This window comes from Rhincodon typus, chromosome 5 (genome assembly GCF_021869965.1).
Source record: "Rhincodon typus isolate 14 chromosome 5, sRhiTyp1.1, whole genome shotgun sequence".
NCBI lineage: Eukaryota > Metazoa > Chordata > Chondrichthyes > Orectolobiformes > Rhincodontidae > Rhincodon > Rhincodon typus.
In genome coordinates, this window is record NC_063336.1 from 54811405 (window position 1) to 54838807 (window position 27403).

The 27403-nt window shown below is 41.8% G+C and overlaps 1 protein-coding gene across 1 annotated transcript in view; it reads left to right on the forward strand.

Annotated features, from left to right (window-relative positions):
• Nucleotides 1-255: 255 nt before the first annotated feature.
• The window catches only part of dcbld1 (discoidin, CUB and LCCL domain containing 1), a 108761-nt gene continuing 81613 nt past the window's right edge, over nt 256-27403 (forward strand). Inside the window, exon 1 of the mRNA XM_048597479.1 lies at nt 256-426. Coding sequence (XP_048453436.1) covers nt 330-426 — 97 coding nt within the window. The 5' untranslated portion in view covers nt 256-329. The remainder of the gene's footprint in view (nt 427-27403) is intronic.

Sequence of the window (27403 nt, forward strand, 5' to 3'; positions counted from 1 at the left end):
GAACTACATACCCTTTGGACATTGAATGCACTTCATATCATCTAGAAAGTACCCTGATCTGTCCTGTTTTGGTCCAAAATGGATAACCTCACATTGGATTGAATGGGTTACCAGAGGCCAGGGAAGATTTGTACAATGGAGATAACCGGTTGCAGGCTGGCTGCTGGAGTGCCGACTGTAACTTGACTGAAGAAGGTGGAGCCTCTAGCTCAGTGAATGAGTATGTCCCGCCCACAGACCTGCGCCACCCAACCGCACAGGGAAACCTGCCAGATCGTTCCAGGCAATCTTACCCCTGTCCCGCCGCACTTTCTTCCCTGCTGCTGTTAATGATAATGTGGCTCGCTCTCTATGCTTTAAGGCTTGGCACTTTCTTGATGGAACTTTCCCTTTCTTCAGCGAAATCGACTGGGTCGTGGGGACAGGGTGAGTAGAAAGTTTGGTTGAAGTTCAATTAGAAACGGGATCTCTCCGAATACACACTGGGCACAAAGTGCGGGCTGGCCAAACCAAGGGGAGCGGGTGGATCGGACCAGGCATGCACCGAGCGTTTTAACGAAACCTTGTGACGCCTGACGTCTCCCACCAGTATTTAGAATCGAAAACTTCATTGTAAAGTCCGAATGCGTCCATTAATTGTTTTGTATGCGCTATCCCCCTCCTCTTCCCTGGCTCCGATGTTACTTCCTGAATGTTAGAATGGTTGCTCTGCTCCAATAAGGTCAGTGTTGAGCAGGTCTGTTCTGCACTGAAATCTGTTTCTCCGCTTCACAAACAAGGACGTTACTTTGCAAATAGAAAGCAATAAAGAAAAATCCGCCTATTTCCAGCTGGTTAGTTCAGAAGAGGTTACTTCCTTGCGACTTTTGTGTTACTTCTTTCAACACTGACACGCAAGTTAAATATTAGGGCTGTCTCTCTTTACTGTTTATTTTAGAAATAATGAATTTTCTCCCGATTTGAAACTTTTAAAATCAGATTTAGAAATCTCTTAAACAGATTTTCTTCGCCAAGATTCCTCTTGGAAATTGATTTATTATAATAACTGTGCATATGTATTGCAGAATAAATGTTTCAGGCAGTAGATATAGTGCAACTTTGATGTTGATCGAATGTATGGCCTTTATTAATCTGTATACGCACACTGCCAAGTGGGGAAATTGTAAAGTTATATGCTTGCCATAGGTTTTGCCAGGGCTATCTGTCAACATTTCTGTCTATTAAAAAGGGATAAAAACAGAAATTGCTGAAAAATATCAACTGGTCTAGCAGCGTCTGTGGAGAGAAATCAGAGTTAACGTTTTGGGTTCAGTGACCCTTCTTCAGAACTGGTCAGAGGTGGATCAGAAACATGAACTCTGATTTCTCTCTCCAGATCCTGCCAGACCTGCTAAGGTTTTCCAGCAGATTCTATATTTGTTTCTAATTTACAGCATTCACATTTTTTGTTTTTTTATTAAAATGTGATGACTGCTTTGGGCCACATGTTTAAATCATTACAAATTAAATGGGTGCAGTAGATTGTCTATATTTCAGAAATGCTTGTTTTGCTTTTTTGAGAGAAGAAAAAGGGCTGAAGTAGTGCTGTCCTTGTGTACGATTGTTTTTCTTTTAATTGATAGCATGTGTAGATAGAATTGTAAATACATCTTAAGTACTGTTTTAGCATTGCATTTCTCTGTTACACAATTTTCAGTGTAAAAATGGGAACTTGGTCTCCTTTAATTATTATGTTCAGCCTAACTGAAGAAATAGACAGCTAAGATTTATTTTTTGAAAGCTATCATTAATAGATAATTTTACAGTCCCTGAGAAAATCCACACTATCTCTCTGCAAATTCTTCCAACCCTGTAATCAACAACTTTCATTTATTTAGCACAATTGATGTTCGAATGACTGGAGCATGACCGAACAATGTTTAACATCAAGTCATACAGCATGAAAACAGATGCTTCGGTCCAACTTGTCTGCACCGACCAGGTATCCCATTCTGAGCTAGTCCCATTTGCCAGCATTTGGCCCATATCCCGACAAACCCTTCCTATTCATATGCCCATCCAGATGCCTTTTTAAATGTTGTAATTGTACCCACCTCCACCGCTTGCTCTGGCAGCCCATTCCAAATACGCACCACCCTCTGCATGAAAAAAATTACTCCTCAGGTCTCTTCTATATCTTTCCCCTCTCACATTAAACCTTTGCCTTCCCATTTTTGACTCCTCCATCCTAGGAAAAAGACCGTGGCTATTCACCCTATCCATGCCCCTTATGATATTACAAACCTCTATAAGGTCACCCCCAGCCATTTCAGCCTCTCCCTACAGCACATAACGTCCAGTCCCAGCAACGAGGTTGTAACTCTTTTCTGCGCCCTCTCAAGTTCAACATCTTTCCTATAGAAGGCCGACCAAAATTGTATGCAGTATTCTAAAAGTGGCCTCACCAATGTCCTGTACAGCCACAAAATGACATCCCAACTTCTATACTCAATGCACTCTCCAATGAAGGCAAGCGTGCCAAATGCCTTCTTCACCATCCTGTCTACCTGCGACTCCACTTTCAAGGAAATATGCACTTATGATTCACATGAAACAAATTTGGTCTCTTATGCAGCACTGATGCTCATTGCTCCAATATTGGCCTTAACACTCTAAGACTCCTTTCTGAAATTTTCCTGTCACGCTCATCTTTTTTAGGTGCACATTTAAAACTTACGTCTTCCTTTGTCCTGATATCACCTTAAGGGGTTTAGTGTTAAATTTGATTGATTATGTCTCTGTGAAGCACCTTGGGAGGTTATACCATGCTAAAGCCACAAAAGAGATGAAACTTGTTGATTGATTGTTTCTTTTGGTACAACTTCAATGTCACCGTGAATAAAGTCAACTAATTGCAATTGGTGTGCAATTATTTGACAACTTTTCAATAAACATCTAAAATTGTAACACTATGTAACCTACAATTGGAAAATAGCAAATGGCAATACAACAATACAACAAGTTGGATTGGTTGTGGAATATTAATCTTTATTGCACATACATGGCTTGTCTGGTGTGGGCTTATGGGGTATAAAGGGCTAAGGAAACACAGTTAGCTCATTGGATTAAGGCTGCAGCTTATGGAGGATCAGCATCAACATATAAACGTGGTTGAATGCCTTATTTGGATGTTGTAAATTCTCTATAATTTTTTTAATGAAACAGAATGCTCACTGTTTATGTGTCAAGTCTGGAATGTATCCTCCACAAAAAAGGAACTCACAATTGTTGTAGGCTCAAGGTGAGTTGTAACTTCCTTAACCTTAAGGGTAAAGTCTGTACTGAATATACAGTGACAAACAATTGTAGTATAACACCCTTGGTCTCAAATGACTGCCTAAGAAGATTCATTGCCATCTTTTATTATTTCACATCAGGTATTAAAGTAAAAGGTTTTTTTCATTTTACTTTAATACTTTCTACTGAAAGACTAATGTCACCATTTCCTTTGTTTATAGGATGTAGATGATGCTGGTAAGGCCACAAGTTGCCCATGTCCAGTTGATCTGACAAAGTGGCTTATCCTTTAAATGTCGAAAGCCTTTCTCCTTTAACAGCTGTAATTCATGGGTAGTGCTACCTAGTAGAAATTGCAATGTGTTTACAGCAACATAATACTAGCAAAATGCAATAATCTTAGTAAAATATATCTCACATACTGTATATATGGAAGTATTTAATGAGTTAACAAGTAGCACCATTCGGTACAAAACTTGGCAAACATTTTTCATTCCATTTGGAATTCTGTCATGATTACAATCATGCCAATAAAGTTAGTAAAGCTTCAGAATTTTTGGGAAAAAACACTGTTCAGCAATTGCATGTTGTACATTTGACGTTGAGTGATTTCCCTGTGATGCATACCAGATCTGTCCCCACTTGTCAACTAAAATGCGGTTTGATGGTGATTGCCCTTTACATAATGTGCTGTATTGGAGCTGTTAATTAATTGTCGGGTTTTCTTTCTTCTGTACACCTAGAATAGCAATTCAGTTTGCCTACATTAACAAGTGTCCTGTACTTACAATAATGCTGATGTTTCTGTAGTACATATATGTTTTCAATGTATTACATGCATTTTAGTGGAGAGCCACTATTAAACACAACCAAAGAATCTCTTGCATTCTTTTTTGTCTTACTATTATCAACAAATATACAAAAAGGATTAAAGTACAAATACTTTGTAAATCAGTATTGAGATTTCCTGTCTGACAATCATGCTTATTGCTCAATTTTATTTACGAATCACTAATACTATTACTCTCACCTAGATTGCCAGTCTATGTCTAATGTATTGGACTGCACTATTCTTATATGGTATTGTGATGAAAGGAGTGAATATATATATATCACCATTGAAAGTTGGATTTCAAAAAAGTGACAGATGGATATAGTTAACTCCTGTGAAGGGCTTTCTTTTCAAAAGCAAAATCAGGTCAGAGTGACCTTGTTACCTAAATCCAGCATTTGTCAGAAAGCAAGTGACTAAAGACCCCTGTGGTATTATTGGAAAGATGTTTCATCTGTTGGATTTACAACAGTTCGGGTGAACATTTAAGGTCATGATTCTTCTGAACTGAAGAAAAATATAGGATCGACCAACTTGTTTAATTCAGTTCAGAAAACATCAGGGTTGACTTCAGAAGAAATGTTAATTTCTCTCTGAGAAGGAGTTCAGGGGATTAGTTACTTCAGCAGAAGTACTTAGTTTGTTAAGCTTCCAAACCAGGAGTATTTGGTTAGATGTCTGCAGGTTATTGGAACTGAGCAAGTTTAGACTCTCAGATTTGTGAAAAGCCCATTTTGGCAAACTTGGAAAGGACTCATTGAATTGCTTCCACAGTCCATGGCAAACAAACTGAAAGCAATTTTTCAGTAGAAACTTAAGGAATTGTAATTTCTCAGACTTAAGACCTTACAATGGATAGTCAACAAACTTGGTTTTGCTTTACTCATTCATAGGATTGGGACTTTGCTGGCTGGACCAGCTTTTATTGCCCATATCTAATTGTCTGGGGGTGTAGTAATATACCATCATGATCTGCTGCAATACATTTTGGTGTAGGTACCTTCATAATGCTGTTAGAGAGGGAGTTCCAGGATTTTGACACAGCAGCACTGAAGGAATGGTGTATTTCCATGTTGGATTGATGAGTAGCTTAGGTTAGAACTTGGAGATGGTCCTGTTTCCATGTGTCTGTAGCCTGTATTCTTCTAGATAGCAGTGTCAAGGCTTAGAAAGTGTTGCCTAAAGAGCCTTGGTGAATTGCTGAAGTAAATCATGTCGATCTTGTACATTGCTGCCTCTGTGGTGGAAGAACTGAATGATGCCACATCCACAAACAATCAAGTGAGCCGCTGAGTCAAGTTCCTTGCATGTTGTTGGAGCCAGGGTTTTATTCCATTACGTTTCCAACTTGCACCTTGTCGATGGTGGATAGATCTGGGGAGTCAGAAGGTGAATTACATGCTGCAAGATTCATAGCTCTTGTAGCTACAGTATTTATATGGCCAGTTTAGTTCAGTTTCTATTTCATGTTAGTTCTCAAGTTGATAGTTGGGGATTCAGTGATACCATTGAATTTCCAGGACAATGGTTGGATTCTCTTTTGTTGGAGTTGGTCACTCCCGGGAACTTATGTGGCATAAATGTATTGTCAGCCTGCCTGGATATTGTCCAGGTCTTGTTGTATCTGAATATGGACTGAGAAGTTGCAAATGGTGCTGAGCATTGTATCATTATCAATCCACATTCCCACATCTGACCTTATGACAGAGGTAAGGTCATTGATGAAGCAGCTGAAGATGGTTCGGCCTAGAATATTATCCTGAGGAACTCCTGCAGGATGACCTGGAGCTGAGATCGCTGACCTCTAACAATCACAACAATCTTCCTTTTTGCCCAGTAGTATTACCAACTGGGATCATACTAAAATAACATAGGAATAATGGTCAGGATATTTTTCCACGATGATGAAGGGAACAGCATACAAGGGCAAGTAAAAATGGGATGTATTTTGGAGGAGACCTAGGAAGTAATCATGTTACCACAGTATTTCTACTCTTAACCTTGCTGGTGGCATAGGTTGCTCAGGAGAAAAGTGTTAACATTGGACAGCTTATGCATGGGATCTGGCAAAAAGTATATAGTGCAACATTATTACATGGCATTAGGAATCGGAGTATAGGGCAGTTCATGACCAATCTGGAAAATTTTCACAGACCCAAATCCATTTCAGAATAGTCGGATCAAATGAAGTTAGCTGCACTAGACACATTTGTTCAGTCTGTTGGGTTCGAGCATTGCTGTTACCAGGACTGGTTTGTTGAAAAGCATGCAGAAATATGTGATCTCCTGGAACAAAAATAAGCATGGCAGCTGATTATTCTCCAGATTATTTCCAGTATCCTGTGAAATCCAAGGTGAACCATCACAATGGGAGAGCTGCAACATGCATTCAAACGGATGAGAAACACCAATGCCTGATGGTATTCCAGCTGAGGTCTTAACATTGACGGGCTTTTACTCACTTCACGATTCCATTTAGCAAATGATGCCCAATTGCCGAATCACATCTAATGTAGGACACAGTTGTAAGTTTTACAACCAGGTGCTGGTTGGGTACATTGAGTACTTTGCTTCTTGTGAACAGCCAAAGGAATATGCTGTTTGACACAATCTGCCAGCATTTTAAAATTCTTAAATAAAATGTGTCTTTTCTTCAGCAAAACTCAAATTGGAATGATATTCACAAAAGGAGATAACAACTAATGCTGTGAAAACTATCGAACTATTTTCCTATGTTCCACAGCAGGGAAAATCCTGATATGCATTCTTCAGATTTGCCTACTTCCTGTGGCTGAGGAAATCCTGCTTGACGCACTCTGGGTCTAGACCTTCAAATGGAACCTTGGACCTGGTCATTGCAGGAAAATACAAACAAAAACGTCAAGAACACTATCCAGAACTCTTACTTGCATTAATCAAAGCATTGAATTCAGTAAATCACATGGGTCTCTGGATTCTCATTCAGAGATTTGGATGTTCAAGAAGCCTGATCACAATCCTGCAAATATTTCATGATGATATGACTGCAACTGTCTTGAGTGGAAAATCTGAAAAAGATATCATTGAGATCTGGACTGGGTTCAAATAAGGCTGTGTGATTACTCACGTATTACATGAGTGTTTATTCACCTCATTAAGGATCAAGAGCTGTCTGGTGTGAGCATTAAATATCACCTAGATGGGAAACTCAGGAAGACTCTGTTGCCTCCATGCCAAAACTAAACTGACCACCTTGGACATGTATGATCTGCAGTGTCATAGTGCAATGAACAAAGTTTTCAAGCCTCTCTTGATCTCTTCAATTTGACATAATAGTAATAATGTTAGATTTGACTTGTCATTTCAACATTTCGACCCAGATCCAGTCAGCTAAATATTCCACATCCCATATATGTTGAAGAAGTCTCTGAAATATGTTGAGCACACCCCTACCTCGGCTGCATCATTCCCACTCATTTTGATTTCATCTTCATTGGCGGTCCATTGACTACAGAATGGAAGTCATTGCTGCAAGTGGCGTCACCATGTAGATTACCATGCACAGACCCTCAACTGTGTAATCATGCAGCTTAGAGGGGATGTTGCTTGGCACCCCCCCTCTTTCTTAACACCACTACTGACGAAATTTAATACCAGATACGTTCAGCCTTCTACAAACCATGGCAATGGGTATTTGACAGCAAGTTGTGTGCACAGCCCAGGCTATCACGGAAGCCAACCTCCTATCCATGGACTCCATCTACACTTCTCATTGCCGCAGAAAGGCTGCCAACATCATCAAAGATCCCTCCCATCCCAGTAATGCTCTCTTGTAACCTCTTCTGTCAGGCAGAAGATACAGAAGCTTGAACACATGTACCAACAGGTTCAAGAACAGCTTCTTCCCTGCCGTTATTAGACTGCTGAATGGACTGTCTAACTTCAAATAATGTGGATCTTGCTAATATTGATCTCGCTTTTGTGCACCTCCTGTGTAACCATAATCTTGTATGCCTCACTGTGTCGAAACACCCTATGACCTATATGTCCTTGTTTGCTATGATGTACCTGTACTGCACGCAGAACAAAACTTTTCACTGTACTTAGGTAAGTGACTACAATAAATCAAATCAAATCAAATCAAATTAAATCAAACGTAGAAAATAAGAGCAGGAGATGGCTATTTGGCCCTTCAAGCCTGCTTGCCATTCATTAGGATCATGGCTGATCATACAATTCAGTAGTCTGTCCCCACTTTTCCCCCATATCCTTTGAACCCTTTAACCCCACGTGCTATATCGCAACACCTTCTTGAAAGCATACAAACTTTTGTTCTCGACTGCTTTCTGTGGTAGCAAGTTCCGCGGGGTAACCACTCTGGGTAAAGAAATTTCTTCACGTATCCTTAGACTGGTCCCAGGTTCAGGACTGCCCTGTCACCGGGAACATCCTTCCTACACCTACCCTATCTCGATCTGCACAAATCAACTAAAGACCTGGTGTTCCAAACAGTAACTGTTAGACCTTGTACTGCAGTGACACCTAGAGTTTGCATCAGCAGCACACAAAGGCATTAGAGAAATTTACCAGTGATCCCTCCACCGCATTCTCTGGATTCCATGGGAGAACCATTGAACACATGCTAGTGTCTTCCTTGAAGTTCACACAAAGAATATGCGGGTGCAAGCAATTGCGATGGGCTGTGCATTGTATTGGGATGGATGAAGAGTATCTCAGCTTGCCAGGTCCTGTTTCTGAACTCTCAAATGGCCAATTTGCCAGGGGAGGTCGAAGAAAGTGCTACAAAGACGCATTGTGAAGCTTTCGTTGAAGTACAGCAGCAGTGACATAAATGATTGGGCAGAGCTCGCTACCGATCGCTCTAATTGGTGACACATTGTCCTGTGTCATGCTTTGAATCCAAATGACTAATCATGAAGCAGAGCAGTGGTACAGGAGGAAAGAAAAGGAAGCAAATCCTGCACTCAGGCTCTCACCTCCTGGAGTGACATCCTCCCTCGTGCCCAAAGACTGGTGGGTTGGAAATCGGTCTGTTCAGTCACATGAATGCTGAGAGCAGAGACTTGGAACTCTGCATAAATGTTTGTCACAAATCAAGGGATAGTCAACAGACTAGTGATCCAGAGATCTAAATGAATAATCCTGAAAGAAGATTATCTGGAAATCTGCTATGCTTCTATCTCAAGTAAAAAGTAGTGGTCATTAGGTTTTTACTTCCTGGATCAATATTAAAGAGGGATAATGACCCATTTCTCTCCTTGGAGCATAAATTCAAATGCAGTTGAGCAAGAAAAAGCCATTATACTCCTCAAGGTCACCCTCCTGATTAGCATAGAGTACATAATGGATTATGCTATTTACTCTATAGTACCCTTCTGAACAATGATTAGATCTGTGGCAGTATCTTCGTACCTGCCTTTGCCGTCAGGATTATGTGAACCAGAGAATTATCAGTCTCAGATTTATAATTAACAATTTATCAAGCATCAGTTTCCATTTTTGAAACAAAGTTCCAAACTTTCACATCCAAAGGCTGTTAGAAGTGTTAACTAAGGTTACTCCTGAAATGCCTGGCTCTAACCTTTTTAAACTATACCTCCTCATCCTGGACTGTCCAACCAGTGGAAATTGTTTCTATTCTTCCAGTCCACCTGTTCCCTCGAATCACCTGGAAATTTCCATCACATCGCTGCTGAACATTCTAAATTCCATACACTCCAAAGCCAATATATCTTTGCTAAGGTGGCCTTTGCCAAGTTACCAATATATATCTTTGCTCACAGTGCTCCAAATGTTGTCCAACTTGGACTTTGTTTAGATCTAACACAACTAACATCCACTTGTATTTTAGCACTCTCAATATAAAGGTCTGCATCCATGAGCATATTTATTTTCTGTACCTGTTCATGATATTTAGATACTCCATAGAGAGAGAACTTCAAGTTTCATTGGGCCTCGAGTGATTCTAAATTTATGTCACTTTGAAAGCAATCTGTCCTATCCTTTTCCAAGTCTGTTGTTGATGCCTCTTTGATTTGGTTTCAGGGGTAGCAAAGACAACAAAAATGTGGCAGCAAATTCCAGCAATTTTAAGTAAAATCTTTTTTCTTTACCCAAAAAATGTTCTTCCTAATTTATGTTACAATAGTTTTAATTTGAATTTTACATGATATTTAATACTGAGTGCTGTACTGAGTGTTTTTCTGATGATGTTTGCATCATTGCAATTATCAGAAGGAATGGCAGTGTGATATTCTGGCCGTAGATCATTTGTTAGAACAGAATATTGACCTTTACCGGTGTGAGTTATTATATCAGAGTTGCTTGTGTAAACACTAACTCTCTTTATGAAGTAGTATTAAGCATACAAATAAAGCAAAATATTGAGATCCTGAAGGAAATCGAAACCCCATTTGAGCAGAGCATCTTTATGATAGGCATAAGTAAAAATGAAGTGCGATGAATTAAACACAAATAAATGCAAGATGTACAAATGCTGCCAGAAACTCTTTCTTTGTCCACAGATGCAGCTAGTAACTCTGTTTTCTGCTGCACAATTGCTGCCAGGCCTGCTGAGTTTCTCCAGCTCTTTGTTTTGTTTCATGAAGTAGAATGTTCTGTAGAATGCACAAATGTCTCTGGTTGTGTTTGTTTATGGGTGACTGTGGTTGCTGATTCAGTTTTGTTTGTATGACCAATGAACTTTAACGTGCAGGCCTATTGCAATATTTCTACCAGCACTGGGAAATTTCACATCCTTGCACAGTGCTTCTCTATTGCACGTGTGCACAAAAGCTATTCAGTGAAGTTTTACCAAACCAGCTTTGTAATCAAAGTTTCAATATGGTCATTCTACCTTGCTTAGAGCCAGAGAATTGAACTTTGAGGCTAAATAATGATATGGCTGTTGTTAAGAAGTGGTAGTGTAGTCTATAAAGTGGCATGTATTTTCTTGAAAATATAGGCTCAAGTTTTTTCTCCCAAAAGAGCAGAGATAGGACAATTCTTGGCATCATTTTGATTTGATTTGATTTGATTTATTGTTGTCACATGTACCGGGATACAGAAAAGTATTGTTTTGTGTGCTATCCAGGCAGATTATAACTTAAAAAACTACATCAGGGTAATGCAGAATATAGTGTTACAGCTACAGAGAAAGTGCAGAAAAAGATCAACTCTGATTTATGAGAGGTCTGTTCATAAGTCTGATAACGGTGAGGAAGAAGCTGTTCTTGAATGTGTTGATACGTGTTTTCAAATTTTTGTACCTTCTGCCTGATTGAAGAGGCTGGAAGAGAGTATAACCAGGGTTGGAGGGGTCTTTAATCATGTTGGCTGCTTTCACGAGACAGAAGAACTAGTCAACGAGGTCAAATTTTCATTCCAAGATGGCATAACTTCCTGGAAATGGCCCAGCTCACTCTGAAATGAAGGCAGATACTGCTGGCTGCAGATGCAGACTAGGTGCAACACTTGTCTCTTTGCACTGGCAATGTAGAGAGATTAACTAAAAAAGCTAAGAAAACAAGAAGCAGTCCTCCATCTCTTACCCCTCACCTCGCTCCCACACACATGTCCCATTTCCCCATCCGTGCCCACCCAAGCTGACTGTATCATAACACTTTTGAACAGGTTGATTGTAAACCTACTTCGGAGATCCTATTGTGCTGTGGTAGTGTCCTTACCACTGGATCAGAAGGTTCAGGTTCAAGTCCCACCTATCACAGAAGTTTGTCATAATAATGTGTCTGTACAGAGTAATTAAAAATATTTTTAAAGTTTTACTTATTGATGACATCACTATTCACAAAGAAAACCATTATTAATTAAAAAAAATACTTAATACATTGAAATTCTTTAAACTGACCTCTTACGAAAACAAACATTTGTTTTCTATAGGCACTTAAAGTAGTCAATCAAATTGTTCACTTAACTGGCACCCCACTACGATAATCTCAGATAGTAAGTTGGTCAAACAGCTCAAATCCTATAATGATAAACTCCAGGCTCCTATCAAAGAAAAGGGAGATAGCAAGATCTATTCTTATCTGAAATAAAAGCTTTACAAACATTTACTTTAAGTTTTAATCCCAGAAGAGTTAAATTACTTGACAGCTTTGATCGTTCTTTGTTAGCCTTGATAGTTCCACAACACAGCTGAATCTTCCACTGTTAACATTGCGGAGTTACCATTGACCACAATTTGAACTGGACCAGCCATATAAATACTGTGGCTACAAAAGCAGGTCAGAAAATGAAGTCTTTGATGAGTAACTTGTCTCCTGTCTCCTCAAGGCACAAGTCAGGAGTATGATGGAATTAAATTTGCCATTTTACAATATCTAAGCATAGTCACAACCTGGAGGAAAGAGACTCCATACTTAACTCACTTTGTGTGCTAGAGATGTAGGTAAACAACCATTAACACATTGTGGAGGGTCCTTGCACAATTTATGACTTGGCCATCAAACCCACAGCCAACCCTAACCTCACCATCAAACGCACGGACCGTCCCGAACCTCACCGTCAGACCCACAGACTGACCCTAACCTCATCGTCGGATCCACAGGCCGACCCCAACCTCACCGTCAGACCCACAGACCGACCCTAACCTCACCGTCAAACCCGTGGATAAGGGGAGACGCAGTAGTGGTATGGCGCACTGACCTTTACATAGCCAATGCCTGGCACCAATTCTCTTGAGACCTCTTCCCACCGCCCCCTCGATTATGACCCCACCCCTGACCACCAAACCATTGTCTCTCAAATCATTCATAAACTCATCACCTCAGGTGACCTCCCACCCACAGCCTCCAACCTCATCATTCCCCAACCCCGCCCCGCTCGTTTCTATCTCCTTCCCAAAATCCACAAACCTGACAGCCCCGGCCAACCCATTGTCTCTGCCTGCTCCTGCCCCACTGAACTCATGTCTACTTAACTTGACTCTGTTTTTTCTCCCCTGGTCCAGGAACTCCCCACCTATGTCTGGCACACCACCCCCACCCTCCACCTCCTCTAATACTTCCAATTCCCTGGCCCAACACCTCATCTTCACGATGGACACTTAATCCCTGTACACTTGTATCCCCCACGCAGATGGCCTAAAAGCCTTCCACTTCTTCCTTTCCTGCAGATCCAACCAGTCCCCCTCCACTGTCACCCTCATCTGCTTAACAGAATTTGTCCTTACCCTGAACAACTTCTCCTTTAACTCTTCCCACTTCCTACAGACTAAGGGGGTGGCCATGGGTACCCGCATGGGCCCAAGCTATGGCTGCCTCTTCGTAGGGTACATGGAACTGTCCCTTTTCCGCAGCTACACTGGCACGATCTCCCACCTCTTTCTCCACTACACTGATGACTGTATCTCATCAACTTTACTAACACCTTTCACCCCAACCTTAAATTCACCTGGACCATCTCTGATACCTCTCTCTCCTTCCTGGACCTCTCTGTCTCCATCTCTGGTGACCGCCTCGAAACTGACGTCTATTTCAAACTCACCGACTCCCACAGCTACCCAGACTACACCTCCTCTCACCCACCTTCCTGCAAGAATGCGAACCCCTACTCCCAATTCCTCCACCTCCACTGTGTCTGCTCCCAAGTTGGAGTGTTCCACTCCCAAACATCCCAGATGTCCTCCTGTTTTAAGGACTGTAACTCCCTCCACCGGTGATCAAAAATGCCCTCAACTGCATCTCTTGCATTTCCTGCACTTCTGCCCTCACATCCCCTCCCCCCAACAAAAACGGAGACAGAATCGCCCTGGACCTCACATACCACCCCACCAACCTCCATGTCCAACATAGCATTCTCTGCCACTTCCGCCACCTACAATCCGACCCCACAACCAAAGATATATTTCCCTCCCCACCCCTGTCTGCCTTTTGGAGGGACCGCTGTCTCCGTGATTCCCTCGTCCGCTCCACACTCCCCACTAGCCCCATCACACCAGGCACCTTTCCCTGCACCCACAGGAAGTGCTACACCTGCCCTTACACCTCCACCCTTCACCTCCATTCAAGGCCCAAAACAAACCTTCCACATTAAACAGGGGTTCACCTGCACATCCGTCAACGTGGCCTACTGCATCATCTGCTCCCAACGTGGCCTCCTCTATATCAGTGAGACCAAGTGGTGGCTCAGAGACCGTTTTGTAGAGCATCTGCACCCTGTTTGCAACAAACAACAACATCTGTTTGCCAATCGTTTTAACTCCCCCTCCCACTCCCTGGGTGACATGTCCATCCTGAGCCTCCTCCAGTGCCACAATGACACCACCCGCAAACTGGAAGAGCAACACCCCCATATTCGGGAGCGACAGCCCAATGGCCTAAACATTGATTTTACCAGTTTTAAAATCTCCCCACCCGCGGCCTCAGCTGATGCCCAACCCTCCCTCTCATCCCTGCCTCCTTGACCTGACACAACCTGTCCATCTTCTCTCCCACCTATCCGCCCCACCCATCCCACTGACCAATCCCCACTACTTCCTACCTGCACTCACCCATCACCATCCCACCTACCTTCACCAGCCCCAACCCCTCCTCTCCTCTCTCTCTTTATTTCAGAACTCCCTTGCCCCTCCCCATTTCTGAAGAAGGGTCCTGACCCAAAACGTCAGCTTTCCTGCTCCTCTGATGCTGTGTGGCCTGCTGTGTTCCTCCAGCTCCACACTGTGTTATCTCTGACTCCAGCATCTGCAGTTCTTACTATCTCTTATGACTGGGCTTAACTTTCTGTGATGTCATTAATGAATAATTAATGTGAAATGGCAGCAACTTCCTGAAAATTGGGAGGTTGTGGAAAAAGATGGTGTTTTTCTGACACAAGTGAAGGAGCAACACAAATCGTCTAGCTAGTGTGTTATAATTTTATCGAGTTTTATCCTCATCAACTGCATTACCCCACACTTCTCCAGGCTGAATTATATTTGCCACTTACCTGCCCATCTGTCAAGTCCACTGATATCTTCCTGCAGCCTCCAACTTTGTTCCACACCATTAACCGTATAACTAATTTTACAGTCATTTCCAAACTTTTTAATTGCCCTGCTTGCAGTGAAGTGAAAATCTTTGTTATATACCGTGAAAAGCAAGGAACAATACTGAGCCCTGCAGGATCCTACTGAAAACAGCTCTGCAATCTAAACAGCACCCATTGGTCATTACTGTACACTTTTCTTTCATTCACTGAGCTAATCATTGTTTCAGCTTGCCAATGAAAGAGTGGCTTCATACTTTTCTAAGCAGTATGTCACACTAATGTTGGACTATATCAACTGTGTTATCTTGATCCACTCTCTACTTCCTCAAATTACATAATCCCATTGGCCAGTTTCAAATTTTACGATACCTCAATGTTTTCCAATAATTTGCCTATCTGAATATCTTGCTGACTGTTCTGTAATTACTTAGTTTATCCCTTCCTCTTCTTTTAAACATGAGCAATCCTCGAGTACTGTGGCACTGTGCCTGTGGAGAGAGAGGACTGGAAAATGATGGTCAGGGATTTCACAATGTCCTTCCTTAGCTCAGTCACCTGTAAAAAGTTTCATCTGACCCTGGCAAATTATTAATTTTCAATGTTGTTACACTGCTTTAATTTTTTCTTATCCCTGACTATGTTCATCGCATTCCAAAAGAGCAACAATTGGCCGTGTTAGGTTTATCCTATTTCATGTAGCTGGTTTACCCATGTAATTTTTTGCATTATTGGGTAGAGCCATAGAGCTATACAGCACAGAAGAGCACTCTTCAGTCCAAACTCGTCCACACCGACCAGACATCCCAATCCAACCTAGTCCCATTTGCCAGCATTTGGCCCATATCCCTCTAAACCCTTCCTATTCATATACCATCCAGGTACCTTTTAAATGTTGTAATTGCACCCGCCTCAATCACTTCATCTGGTAACTTGTACCAAACAAACACCACCCTCTGCATGAAAATTTTACCCCTTGAGTTATTTTTAAATCTTTACCCTCTCACTTGAAACCTATGCCCCCTCGTTCTAGACTTAACCACCCTAGGAAAAAGACCTTGGTTAGTCACCCTATCTGTGCCCCTCATGATTTCATAAACCTCTATAAGGTTACCCCTCAGCCTTCAATGCTCCAGGGAGGAAAACTCCAGCCTATTCTGCCTCTCCCTATAACTCAAATACTTCAGCCGTGGTAACATTCTTGTAAATCTTTACTGCACCATCTCAAATTTAACATCATCCTTCCGATTGAAGGGTGACCAAAGTTGTACACACTATTTTAAAAGTGGCCTCACCAATGTCCTGTACAGCCACAACATAATGTCCCAACTAGAATATTCAATGCACTGACCAACAAAGGTAAGTGTGTCAAACACCTTCTTCACCATCCTGTCTACCTGTGACTCCACTTTCAAGGAACTATGCACCTGCACCCCAGGTCTCTTTGTTTGGCAACACTACCCAGTGCCCTACCATTAATTGTATAAGTCCTGCGTTGGTTTGCTTTACCAAATTGAAATGCCTCACAATTATCTAAATTAAACTCCATCTGCCAATCATTGGCCTATTGGCCCATCTGATCTTCTTCACTGTCCACTGCATCACTTATTTTAGTGTCACGTTAATAGCCATACCTCCTATATTTATGCAAATGATGAAAAGCAGTGGACCCACCACCGATCCTTAAGGCATACCACTGATCACAGGCCTCCAGTCCAAAAGTCAACGCTCCACCACCACCCTCTGACTTCAACCTTCAAACCAATTTTGTATCCAATTGGCTAGCTCCTCCAGGATCCCATGTGATCTAACCTTACTAATCAGTCTACTATGCAGAACCTTGTTGAATGCTTTGCTGAAGTCCATACAGACAATATCTACTGCTCTGCCTTCATCGATCTTCTTTGTCGCCTCTTCAGAAAACTCAATCAAGTTAGTGAGACACAATTTCCCATGCACAAAGCCATGTTGACTATCCCTAATCAGTCCTTGCCTTTACAAATGCATGTAAGTCCTGTCTTTCTGAATCCCTTCCAACAACTTACCCACCACTGACGTAAGGCTCTATTTTCCTTACAGCCTTTCATAAATAATGGCACAACAGTAGCCACTCTCCAGCCCTCTGGCACCTGACCCGTGGTTGTCGATGATACAAATATCTTAGCTCAGGGCCCAGCAAGCTCTTCCTTAGCTTCTCTCAAAGTTCTGGGAAACACCTGAGCAGGTCCTGGCGATTGTCTGTCTGTGTGGAGTTTGCACATTTTCCTCGAATCTACGTGGGTTTCCTCCGGGTGCTCTGGTTTCTTCCCACAGTCCAAAAATGTGCATGTTAGGTGGATTGGCCATGCTAATTTGCCCATCGTGTCCAGGGATGTGCAGACTAGGTGGATTAGCAATGGGAAATGCAGGGTTGCAGGGGTAGGGTAGCGGGATGGGCCTGGGTGGGGTGTTCTTTCGAGGGATGATGAAGACTTGATGGGCTGAATGGCCTGCTTCCATGCTGTTGGGATTCTCTGATTTATCTAGCTTTCTGTTTTAAGACTCCAGCATCTCCTCATCTGTGACATGGACACTTCTCAAGACATCACCGTTTATTTTCCCAAGCTCCCTAGCTTCTATGTCCTTCCCCATAGTAAATATTGACATGACATATTCATTTAGTATCTTGCCCATCTCCCATAGTTCCACACATAGACGGCCAAATTAATCTTTATGGGACCTTATTCTCTCCCTAGTTAGTCTTTTGCCCTTATTGTATTCATGGAATCCCTTTGGATTCTCCTTAACTCAATTTAGAGTCAGAGTTATACAGCACAGAAACAGACCCTTTAGTGCAACTCATCCACACCAACCAGATATCTTGAACTGGTCTTGTCCCATTTGCCAGCATTTGGTCCATGTCCCTGTAAACTCTTCCTAAACATGTACCCATATAGTTGCCTTTTAAATATTGTAATTGTACCCACCTCCACACCACCTCTGGCAACTCCTTTCATAAAGTTATCCTTCAGGTCCCTTCTTTACTTTTTCCCTCTCACCTGAAACCAAAGCTTTCTAGCTTGGGACTCCCTTGCTTTGAGAAAAAGACCTTGGCTATTCTCCCTGTCCATGCCCCTCGTGATTTCATAAACCTCTATAAAGTCACCCCCTCAGCCTCCAATATTCCAGGGAGAAAAGCCGCAGCCTATTCAGCCTTTCCCTATAGCCCATACCCTCCAATCCCAGCAACATCCTCCTCAATCTTTTCTGAACTCTTTCAAGTTTCACAACATCTTTCCTGTAGCAAGCAGACCAGAATTGAATGCAGTATTCTAAAACAGACCCAACCAATGTCCTACAGCCACAACTCATCCCAACTCCTATACTCATTGCACTGACCAATGAAGGCAAACATGCAAAATGCCTTCTTCGCTATCCTGTCTACTCGTGACTGCACTTTCAAGGAACTATGCCAGGGTTGGTGAATTGAAGAAGTCTCACAGGATTGTGGGACTCAAATGTAATTTTTTTGAGTTAAGGTACTAATTAATTGGGAATGTGTGTTATGAGGAAGATGCTAAAAGGCCTCAGGAGGATTAGACAGCGTTAGTGAATGGGCAAGAACATGGCAGATGGAATATAATGTGGAAAAATGCAGCCACTTTGGTGGCAAAAATAGATGTGCAAAGTTTTTCTTAAAATGGGCAGAAGTTGGAAAGAGTAAATGTACAAAAGGAGCCTAGGTATCCTTGACAATAAGACTGAAGGCTAACATACAGATGCAGCAAGCTGTAAGGAAGGTTAATGGAATGTTAGCCTTTATCACAAGAGAAGTTGAGTACAGGAGTAGTGAAGTCTTGCTTCAATTATGTAGCAGCTTGGTTAGACCACGCCCAAAAACCTATGTACTGTCTTAATCTCCTTTTCTCAGGAAAGATAGTATTGCTATAAAGGGAGTGCGACAAAGGTTAAACAGACTTGTTTGCGGGATGGCATGACTGTCCTATGAAGAGAAAGATTGGGCAAATTGGGCCTGTAATCTCTACAGTTTTAAAGAATAAGAAGTGATCTCATTGAAACTTAGAAAATACTTGTATTTGTAAGGGCAAATGCGGGTGAGATGTTTCCCTGAATAGGGAGTCCAGGACATAGGAATAGAGGAACATAGGAGTTAGGAGCAGGAGTAGGCATTTCGGCCCTTTGAGCCCACTCTTCCGTTTAACATGATCATAGCTGATCTTATCCTGGTCTCAGCTCCACTCTCTTGCCTGCTGCCCATAGCCTTCTATCCTGCTTTTCATGCGAAACATATCTATTTCTTCCTTGAATCTGTTGATTGATTCTGCCTCCACTGCACTCTGGGGCAGTGAGAGTTCCACAGATTCACAACCTTCTGAGAGAAAACCAGAGACACACTTTAGAAATAAGGGGGAGGCAACTGGGGTCGGAGGAGAAATTTTATTCAGAGCGTGGTGAATCCTTGGAACTCTCTACCACAGAGGGCTGTGGAAGCTCTGTCTTTGAATATGTTTAAGGTAGAAATTGTCAGGCCAAGCTGATACTGGGGATGACAGGACTATCGTATGAGTCATGATTGGTTGATTGGGCCTGTATTCACTAGGGTTTAAAAGAATGTGAGGTGATCCGAGTGAAACAGGGCTGGACAAGGTAGATGCACGCAGGTTCTTTTCCCTGGTTGAGGAGTCTAAAACTAGGGGATACAGTCTCAGGAAGTGGGGCCATTTAGAACTGACATAAGGATACATTTCTTCACTCAGAATTCACTACCATAGAAAGGTGTGGAGACAGAGTTACTGAATATATTCAAGATTGAGATTGATAAATTTTAAGATATGAGGCCTCAATAGGCATCGAGAGAATGCAGGAATATGGCGTTGAAATACAGGATAGGTCACCGTCAATGGCAGCGCAGGCTTGAAGGGCCGAATGGTCTGCTTTTGCTCCTTTCTGTGTTCTGCTTCTAATTACCAAAGCGATAAAAGGTTTTTGAGTTGGGGAAGGTAAAAGGAATTGACGTGTTTTAACCGCCATCATTGTATTGAATGGTTAGGCAGGCTGAATGGCTTCATCCTGTTGCTATGGTCCAGGTTTGCTACAGTTAATGGGCAGGAACATGTTGTCCTCCACAGTGTCTTCCTGACAGAGTTTTCAGTTCTCCAGGATCTAATAATTAATTCTCAGAACACTTCTGGGAGCTACTCGGGGGAAACGTGAACAAATCGAATGTAATTTCTGTGCGATACTTTGTTAATCAGTAAAATGCAATTGATAGCGATGGGAAAGAGGAAGCTGTTTGACTTACAAATCAAGAATTGTACAATTAGATAAGAAAGAAAGACAGTATTGGCTTTCCCATTGACTGAGGGACACACTGGTGAGCTGAGCATGGATATGTAAGTGGACCAATGGGAGGTGGGAGAGAGATGGGGAATCTGGTGTCTGGGCACAGGAAGGTGACTCCTTGTTGCTGGGTAGTTTATATCGGGTGTTCGCAATCATGGGACAGAGAGACCACTGGACTGGGACTGGGAATGTACGCAGTGTGACCCAACTACAAAGATTGAATTCTCTCCACCCACCGATTGTCACATAAACATGTAGCGACATGTCCCACAACAATGTGAGTACTTGAACATTCCAGTACACAGCATCATTTTACAATCCTTGCCATTGATCTATGTCTTAATAAAGGATTAATGACCTGCTTTCTTCACAATTAGTTGTTAACTCTTTCAATATTAATCCAAACTCAATGTACATTTGTCTAACACCTTTAACAAGCAGTTGTTTTATGGGAGCAATTTTAAAACAGGAATTGACACCGAGCCCCTAAAGGAAAGTTAGGTCAGGTGACCAAAAGCCCTGGGTCAGAGCTTTTTTTCTGTTCATTCATGAGACATGGCTGGGCCAGCAGTTATTGCCCATCCGATTTGCCCTTGAAAAGTTGGTGGTGAGGTTCCTTCTTGAACCACTGCAGTCCATGTGCTGTAGGTAGACGCTGAAGGAATGGAGTGGCTTGGAAGGGAATTTGCAGGTGGTGGTATTTCCATGTATCTGCTGTCCTTGGCTTTCTAGATGGAAGTGGTCGTGGGTTTGGAAGGTGCTGTCTAAGGACTTTTGATGGATTTCTGCAGTGCATGTTGTAGATGGTACACACTGCTGTTACTGAATGTCGGTGATGGAGGGCATGGGTGTCTGTCAATGCAGTGTCACTCAAGCTGGCTGCTTTGTCCTGAATGGTGTTGAGCTTCTTGTGTGTTATTGGAGTTTCACCCATCCAGATTAAGTGGTGGGTATTCCATCACACTCCTGATTTACAGACTCATAGACTTGCCAAAGTTATCTCATGTCCCCTTTTTGCCCTCATGATTTCCCTCTTAAGTATACCCCTACTGCCCTTATACTCCTCAAAGGATTCACTCAATCCCAGCTATCTGTACCTGACATATGTCTCTTTTTTTCTTGACTTGAATCTCACTTTCTCTGGTCATCCAGCATTCCTGACACCAACCAGCCTTGCCTTTCACAGATGCCAGTACAATACTTGCAACAAATGAGAATAAATACCAGCTTGTAGTGCAATCAAAACTATACCGAAAAGATAATTTTCCTTTTCCTCAATCATTGTTAAAACAGTTGTAACTTCTTTTATTTCATTGGTGTATGTTGGACCTTGCTGTGTGCAAACTGATTGCCAAGTTTCCCAGTAACTACTCTTCAGAAGAACTTTTTTTTTTAAAAGCAGTCTGTTTGGACATGTCATGGCACCTCCATAGACATCATATCCGTTGCTGTGATTTAAACCTTCTGTCACTATTACTGTGCCGTAATGAATGTAAAATTCTTTGGTTGGGAAAGACCGTAGATATAAATACTGTAGAGATACAGGTCTAAACTGCCTGATCAGTTTACATACCGAGGTACTAATATTGGAAAAAAAAACACTTACTACAATAACTTTAAATGCAGCAACTGTAAATAATCTAATCTCAGAAATTCCCCCCATCAAACATTTCTTTCCACCTCAGGTATATAAATCTAAACATTTAATTTCTGTCTCTTCCCAAGATACATAAGCTTTATAAACAGAATTGTTTATGTTAGATCAATTCATTCAGCTTCTGTCTTAACAAATCAAATCTCTCTTTTTTTTGACTATAATTTCTTGTTTTCTACAAATCCTGCATCTATACCCACTTCCTATCTACCAAGCCCCTGATTTATGCTGTAAGGTTTTTGTTGCTTGTTTTTCCACATTGTTACATTTTTCTGTTCTGTATTGACGTGTCTACATTCTAATCAAAACTGCTTTTGTAAATTTGTCATCAGAAATAATATGTTTCCTGCCAGTGATGGTGCTGTATATGTCCCAGCTTCTGGGCCTCTACTTGAATGTTTTGCTGACTATTCTGTAATTACTTAGTTTATCCCTTCCTGTTCTTTTAATCAATAGTAAGGGGCAGCACGGTGGCTCAGTGGTTAGCACTGCTGCCTCACAGCGCCAGGGACCAGGTTCAATTCCACCCTCGGGCAACTGTCTGTGTGGAGTTTGCACATTCTCCCCGTGTCTGCGTGAGTTTCCTCTGGGTGCTCTGGTTTCCTCCCACAGTCCAAAGGTGTGCAGGCTAGGTGGGTTATAGGGGGATGGGTCAGGGTGGGATGCTCCTAGGGTTGGTGTGGACTTGTTGGGCTGAAGGGATTCCACAGTGTAGGGATTCTATGAAGTATAACATGAGGAAATCCTTGAGTACTGTGGGATATGCCTCTGGAGGATTGGAAAATGATGGTCAGAAGTTTCACAATGCCCTTTGTTCAGTAGCCTGTGATAACTTTCATCTGCGCCTGGCAAATTATTAATTGTCAATGTTGCTACACTCTGTTTATTATTTTTGTTCCCACTAAGTTCATCTCATCCCAATAGAGCAACAATGGACCATATTAAATTTATCCTATTTCATGTAGCTCAGAGGTACTTATGTAATTTTGTACATTATTGAGTAGATCCTATTGCAGTACTTGTATTGGAGTATTTAGGGATGTAGCTACTTCTCATGTGCAGACCATGAGTCCCAATGCAGGAATGTTATTGGGACTAGTTGCATTTGCTGCCTACAGCGCATCCTATTGCTCCTAAACTTCACTTGGAATAAATCAAGTTGGCATTGATAGTTACATTGAGGACCTTGGGAGCAGGCCATTTTGGAATGTCCACTTGACACTTTGAGTTAATGTCATTTGTAAATACTTCAACAATAGTATTCTGCAGTATTTATTTAGTACTGAAGTACCAACATTTAATTTTTCCTGTCTAGTTTTGATCATACTACAAGCTGGTATTATTCTCATTTGTTGTTTAACCTTCCCCATCCCCCAGGTTGATAATTGGTGAAATCGATTCCTTAGACAATTATTTCAGTTGATCAACACACATTTGGAATTAATAAATGATCAAAATGATGAGTAGGAGCTCCTGAGAATATTTAGACATCGGGATGTAATTTTCCCAACCCCTGAAAGATGTGGACCTTGGTTAGAAAGTTGGAAAGCGTGGACCTTCTTGAAAATGAAAAGTCGAGATTCTCACTAGTGACTGGCATGAGGCCTACGTGCATGGATTACCACTCATTAACAGCCTCATTATTATTTCATCTCTCCAAATGAATATGCAACTTCCCATTCTCCCAACTGCTGGATAGAAACAGGATGCAGAGAATTACCGACATGAAATCCAGGCAGGTACCACCAGCTGTCTTCCCAGACTCTCAGACTTGTTGTGCTGGATCCACAGGGCTGATCATGGGCTACCAACCCGCACCACCCCCACCCCTCCACCCCCTTTTCAGGCTGTAGAAGTATGACCCCTCACTGTAGCCACCCCTAGTGGCTGAATGACCATATCCAGGCCCCTGGCCTGATATCAGAGGCTGCCCTTGGCTTAATTGTACTAGGACCATCCTGCCTGAAGGCCGTCATGCTCGACCTGACTGAGGACCAGAACTCCAGCTCACCGTTTGCTCCTGCGAACCTCCATCTTAGACACCTGGCACCAGCGCCTCAGAGCACACTCCTTGTGCAGCGATCATACAAGCTCCATGACCACAGACATCGGCATAGAATACGTTCCAGCCTCACCACATCATCATGGCACATGGAGTATGATTTTGCACTTCAACACTGCCCTTTTGGAGTGTACCAGTACCTCTCATTGCAGTGCTTTTGTACGCAAGGACAGGCACCCTGCTCACGGTTTTGACCTGGTGCATTTTTAAGAAGCTTCCTAGCTTCCTCGCTCCCTTAACGCTCTCTGGATTTGTGCCTACACACCAACACTGCCTTGCCTTTTTGCACTTTGTCACCACAGCCTCATATTTCACAGTACCTTTTGTCTTGCTATGCCGCTTAATGCAAACAGAAAGCCGATAGCTTGTCGTGGTTGTCAGTAGTGATCAGTGAAGGGGAGTAGATGTGTTGTTGTGCAGCATGTCAATCTCACACATGTACCACATGTCTGCCACATACGCAGTGAACAGACTGCATGAGCATCAAGCAAATGGCCATGTCTCAAGTCTAAAGGAGCTCTGGTCCTCAGTCAGGTCGAGCATGACGGCCTTCAGGCAGGATGGTTCTAGCACAATTAAGCCAAGGGCAGCCTCTGATATCAGGCCAGGGGCCTAGATATGGTCATTCAGCCACTAGGGGTGGCTACAGTGAGGGGTCATACTTCTACAGCCTGAAAAGGGGGTGGAGGGGTGGGGGGTGCGGGTTGGTAGCCCATGGTCAGCCCTGTGGATCCAGCACAACAAGTCTGAGAGTCTGAAAAGACAGTTGGGAAGCTGTACAGATATCTGACAGAAATCTGCCTGTATGATGTTATTGTTGGTTTTCATTCAACTGAGCATATGTAATAAAAGCAAAAATGCTGGAAACTCTCAGTAGGTCAGGCAAAATTTGTACAGAGGAGAAGGTCATGTCAGTGTTTTAGGTCAGTGATCTTTCAGCATAAAACTGAAGTGTTAACCCTATCTTCCTCTTTCTACTGGCATTGCCTGATTGGCTGAGTGTTTCTAGCAGTTTCTGTTTTTATCTGTGCTATGTTGCATTATGAACATCTGGAGGCCATCATTTTGGATCCCTGCTTTGAACTCTGTTCTCTGGTTACAGGCTCCAGCCGATTGTGTCTGTGAGAGAACCAAAATTTTGTTTCATCTCAAACTAAGTCCATCAGCCGTTGCTGAGTTCCAGTTCTGCAATATTGCCTGCCTCTGCCCCTCCCTCTTTCTTATCACCACTGTAATTTAGCCGTGCATTAATCATCCATATGCATGGTTTTATCCATTCCACTCCTCCTGGCCTCCCATCCACCACATTAATTCCCAGTTGCTACTTCTGACCTCCTTGCTCTCGTTTGTGTGACTTGCTCTGTTAGCTCCCATTGGTGACAGAATTTCAGTCTCATTGGGTTCTTCTTGCTGGTGTTTCTCTGATAAACCCTTTCCTATTACAGTGGACCAGAGAGAGAGTGCTGTACAACTGGAGATCCAAACACCAGATGACAAGTTAAACTGAGGCCTTCTCTTCCATATTAGATGTGCATTACATATTCTGAGACATCACTTGAGGTGCTGGGGAGTTATTCCTCACATTTGACAAACATTTAATCCTCAACCATTATCGTTAAAACAATTGTGACTTCTTTTATCTCATTGCTGTTTGTTGCTGTGTGGAAATTGGTTGCCAGGTTTCCCACTAACGACTGTTTAGAAAAACCTTTTTTTCAGCAATCTATTATGGTGTCTCCGTAGCCATCACATCCATAGATACGACTTGAGTCTTTTGTCACTATGACTGCGCCATAATGGATGTGAAATTCTTTGGTTGGGAAAGACAGTAGATATAAATACTGTAGAGATACAGGTCCAAACTGCCTGATTAGTTTACATACTGAGGTGCTGATATTGAAAAATAGGAGTCTTTTTAATAATAATTTTTAAATATAGCAACTGTCAACAATCTAATCTCAGAAATTCCCCCCATCACACATTTCTTTCCACCTCAGCTATATAAGCCTAAACATTTAATTTCTGTCTCATCCCAAGGTACATAAGCTTTATAAACAGAATTGTTCTATTAGATCAATTGATTCAGATTCTGTCCTACCAAATCAATTCTCTCTTATGTTGACTCTTCCTTGTTGTTTTCTACAAATCTTGGATCTCTACCCACTTCCTGTCTACCAAGTTCTTTTTTCTGCTGCAAGGTTTTTGTTACTTGCTTTTTATTTTGTTACTTTTTTCTGTTATGTACTGACATGTTTCTAATCAAAACAACTTTTGTAAATTTGTCATTGGAAGTAATATGCTTTGTGCCAGTGATTGTGCTGTAGGTCTGATGCAATGTATCTCAGTTTTTTGATCTGTACTGTAGAGTTCGCTCACCAACTAACCCTGCTTCCCAAATTGCTGTAAATTATTGTATTGATTACAAGTAATCTGTATTAAAAAGGTTAAAGAGAACAATTTTAAAATTGCAAGCGTGAAAAGTAACCTCAACAAGATATTATGTTACTGTTGCCTCTCACTGTTTTCATTCAGTTCAACCATATTTCCAGGGTACATACTAATTTAAAATTCTGTAGAGCAGGGGTGCCATTTACATGATAAATTTCATCAGCAAGGATTTAGAGAAAAGCACACTTAAGAACTGCAAACGCATTCTTACTTTTATCTGAGTGAACTGTTTAAAATATCTGGATCTGCTAAGTGTTGTGTTGGTATTTTAGATTTTGATTTAACTTGCCTTGGCACGTACTACTTCTGTAATAAGATTGATTAGTAGTTTCGGCATCAAGTATTTGATCTGTTCAGGTTAGGATTCTCACCCTGCTTTTAGTGGTTAGGAGTGTATGTTGAGGAAAATTGTTGGTTGTGGGGGATTTTGGGGGAAACCCATTCCATTTTTGGTGTGTGCACCAGTGGTACAAGGGTAGATTTTTGAACCTGAACACACTATTCCCAATCACTCCAACTGAGATTCAGTTCAGAGGTGCGTTGTTTCCAATGGAAACTACCTTTTTTCAGTGAATTTAGATAGAGATTAGATAGAAGATGTTTCTTATTAATGTTTTTTGTCATAGCACTTTGTATTGCATTATCCACCAATTAAGAATCATGTTATATATAATTTATTATTTAAATGTTTTTGAATAGCTCTCTTAAATGTTATTCCAATCCCTCCCTTGCCTCAGGACTCAAAATAGATGAATTTTGATTCTACACTGCGTGCCAGCCGCCTTTAAATAAATTACTA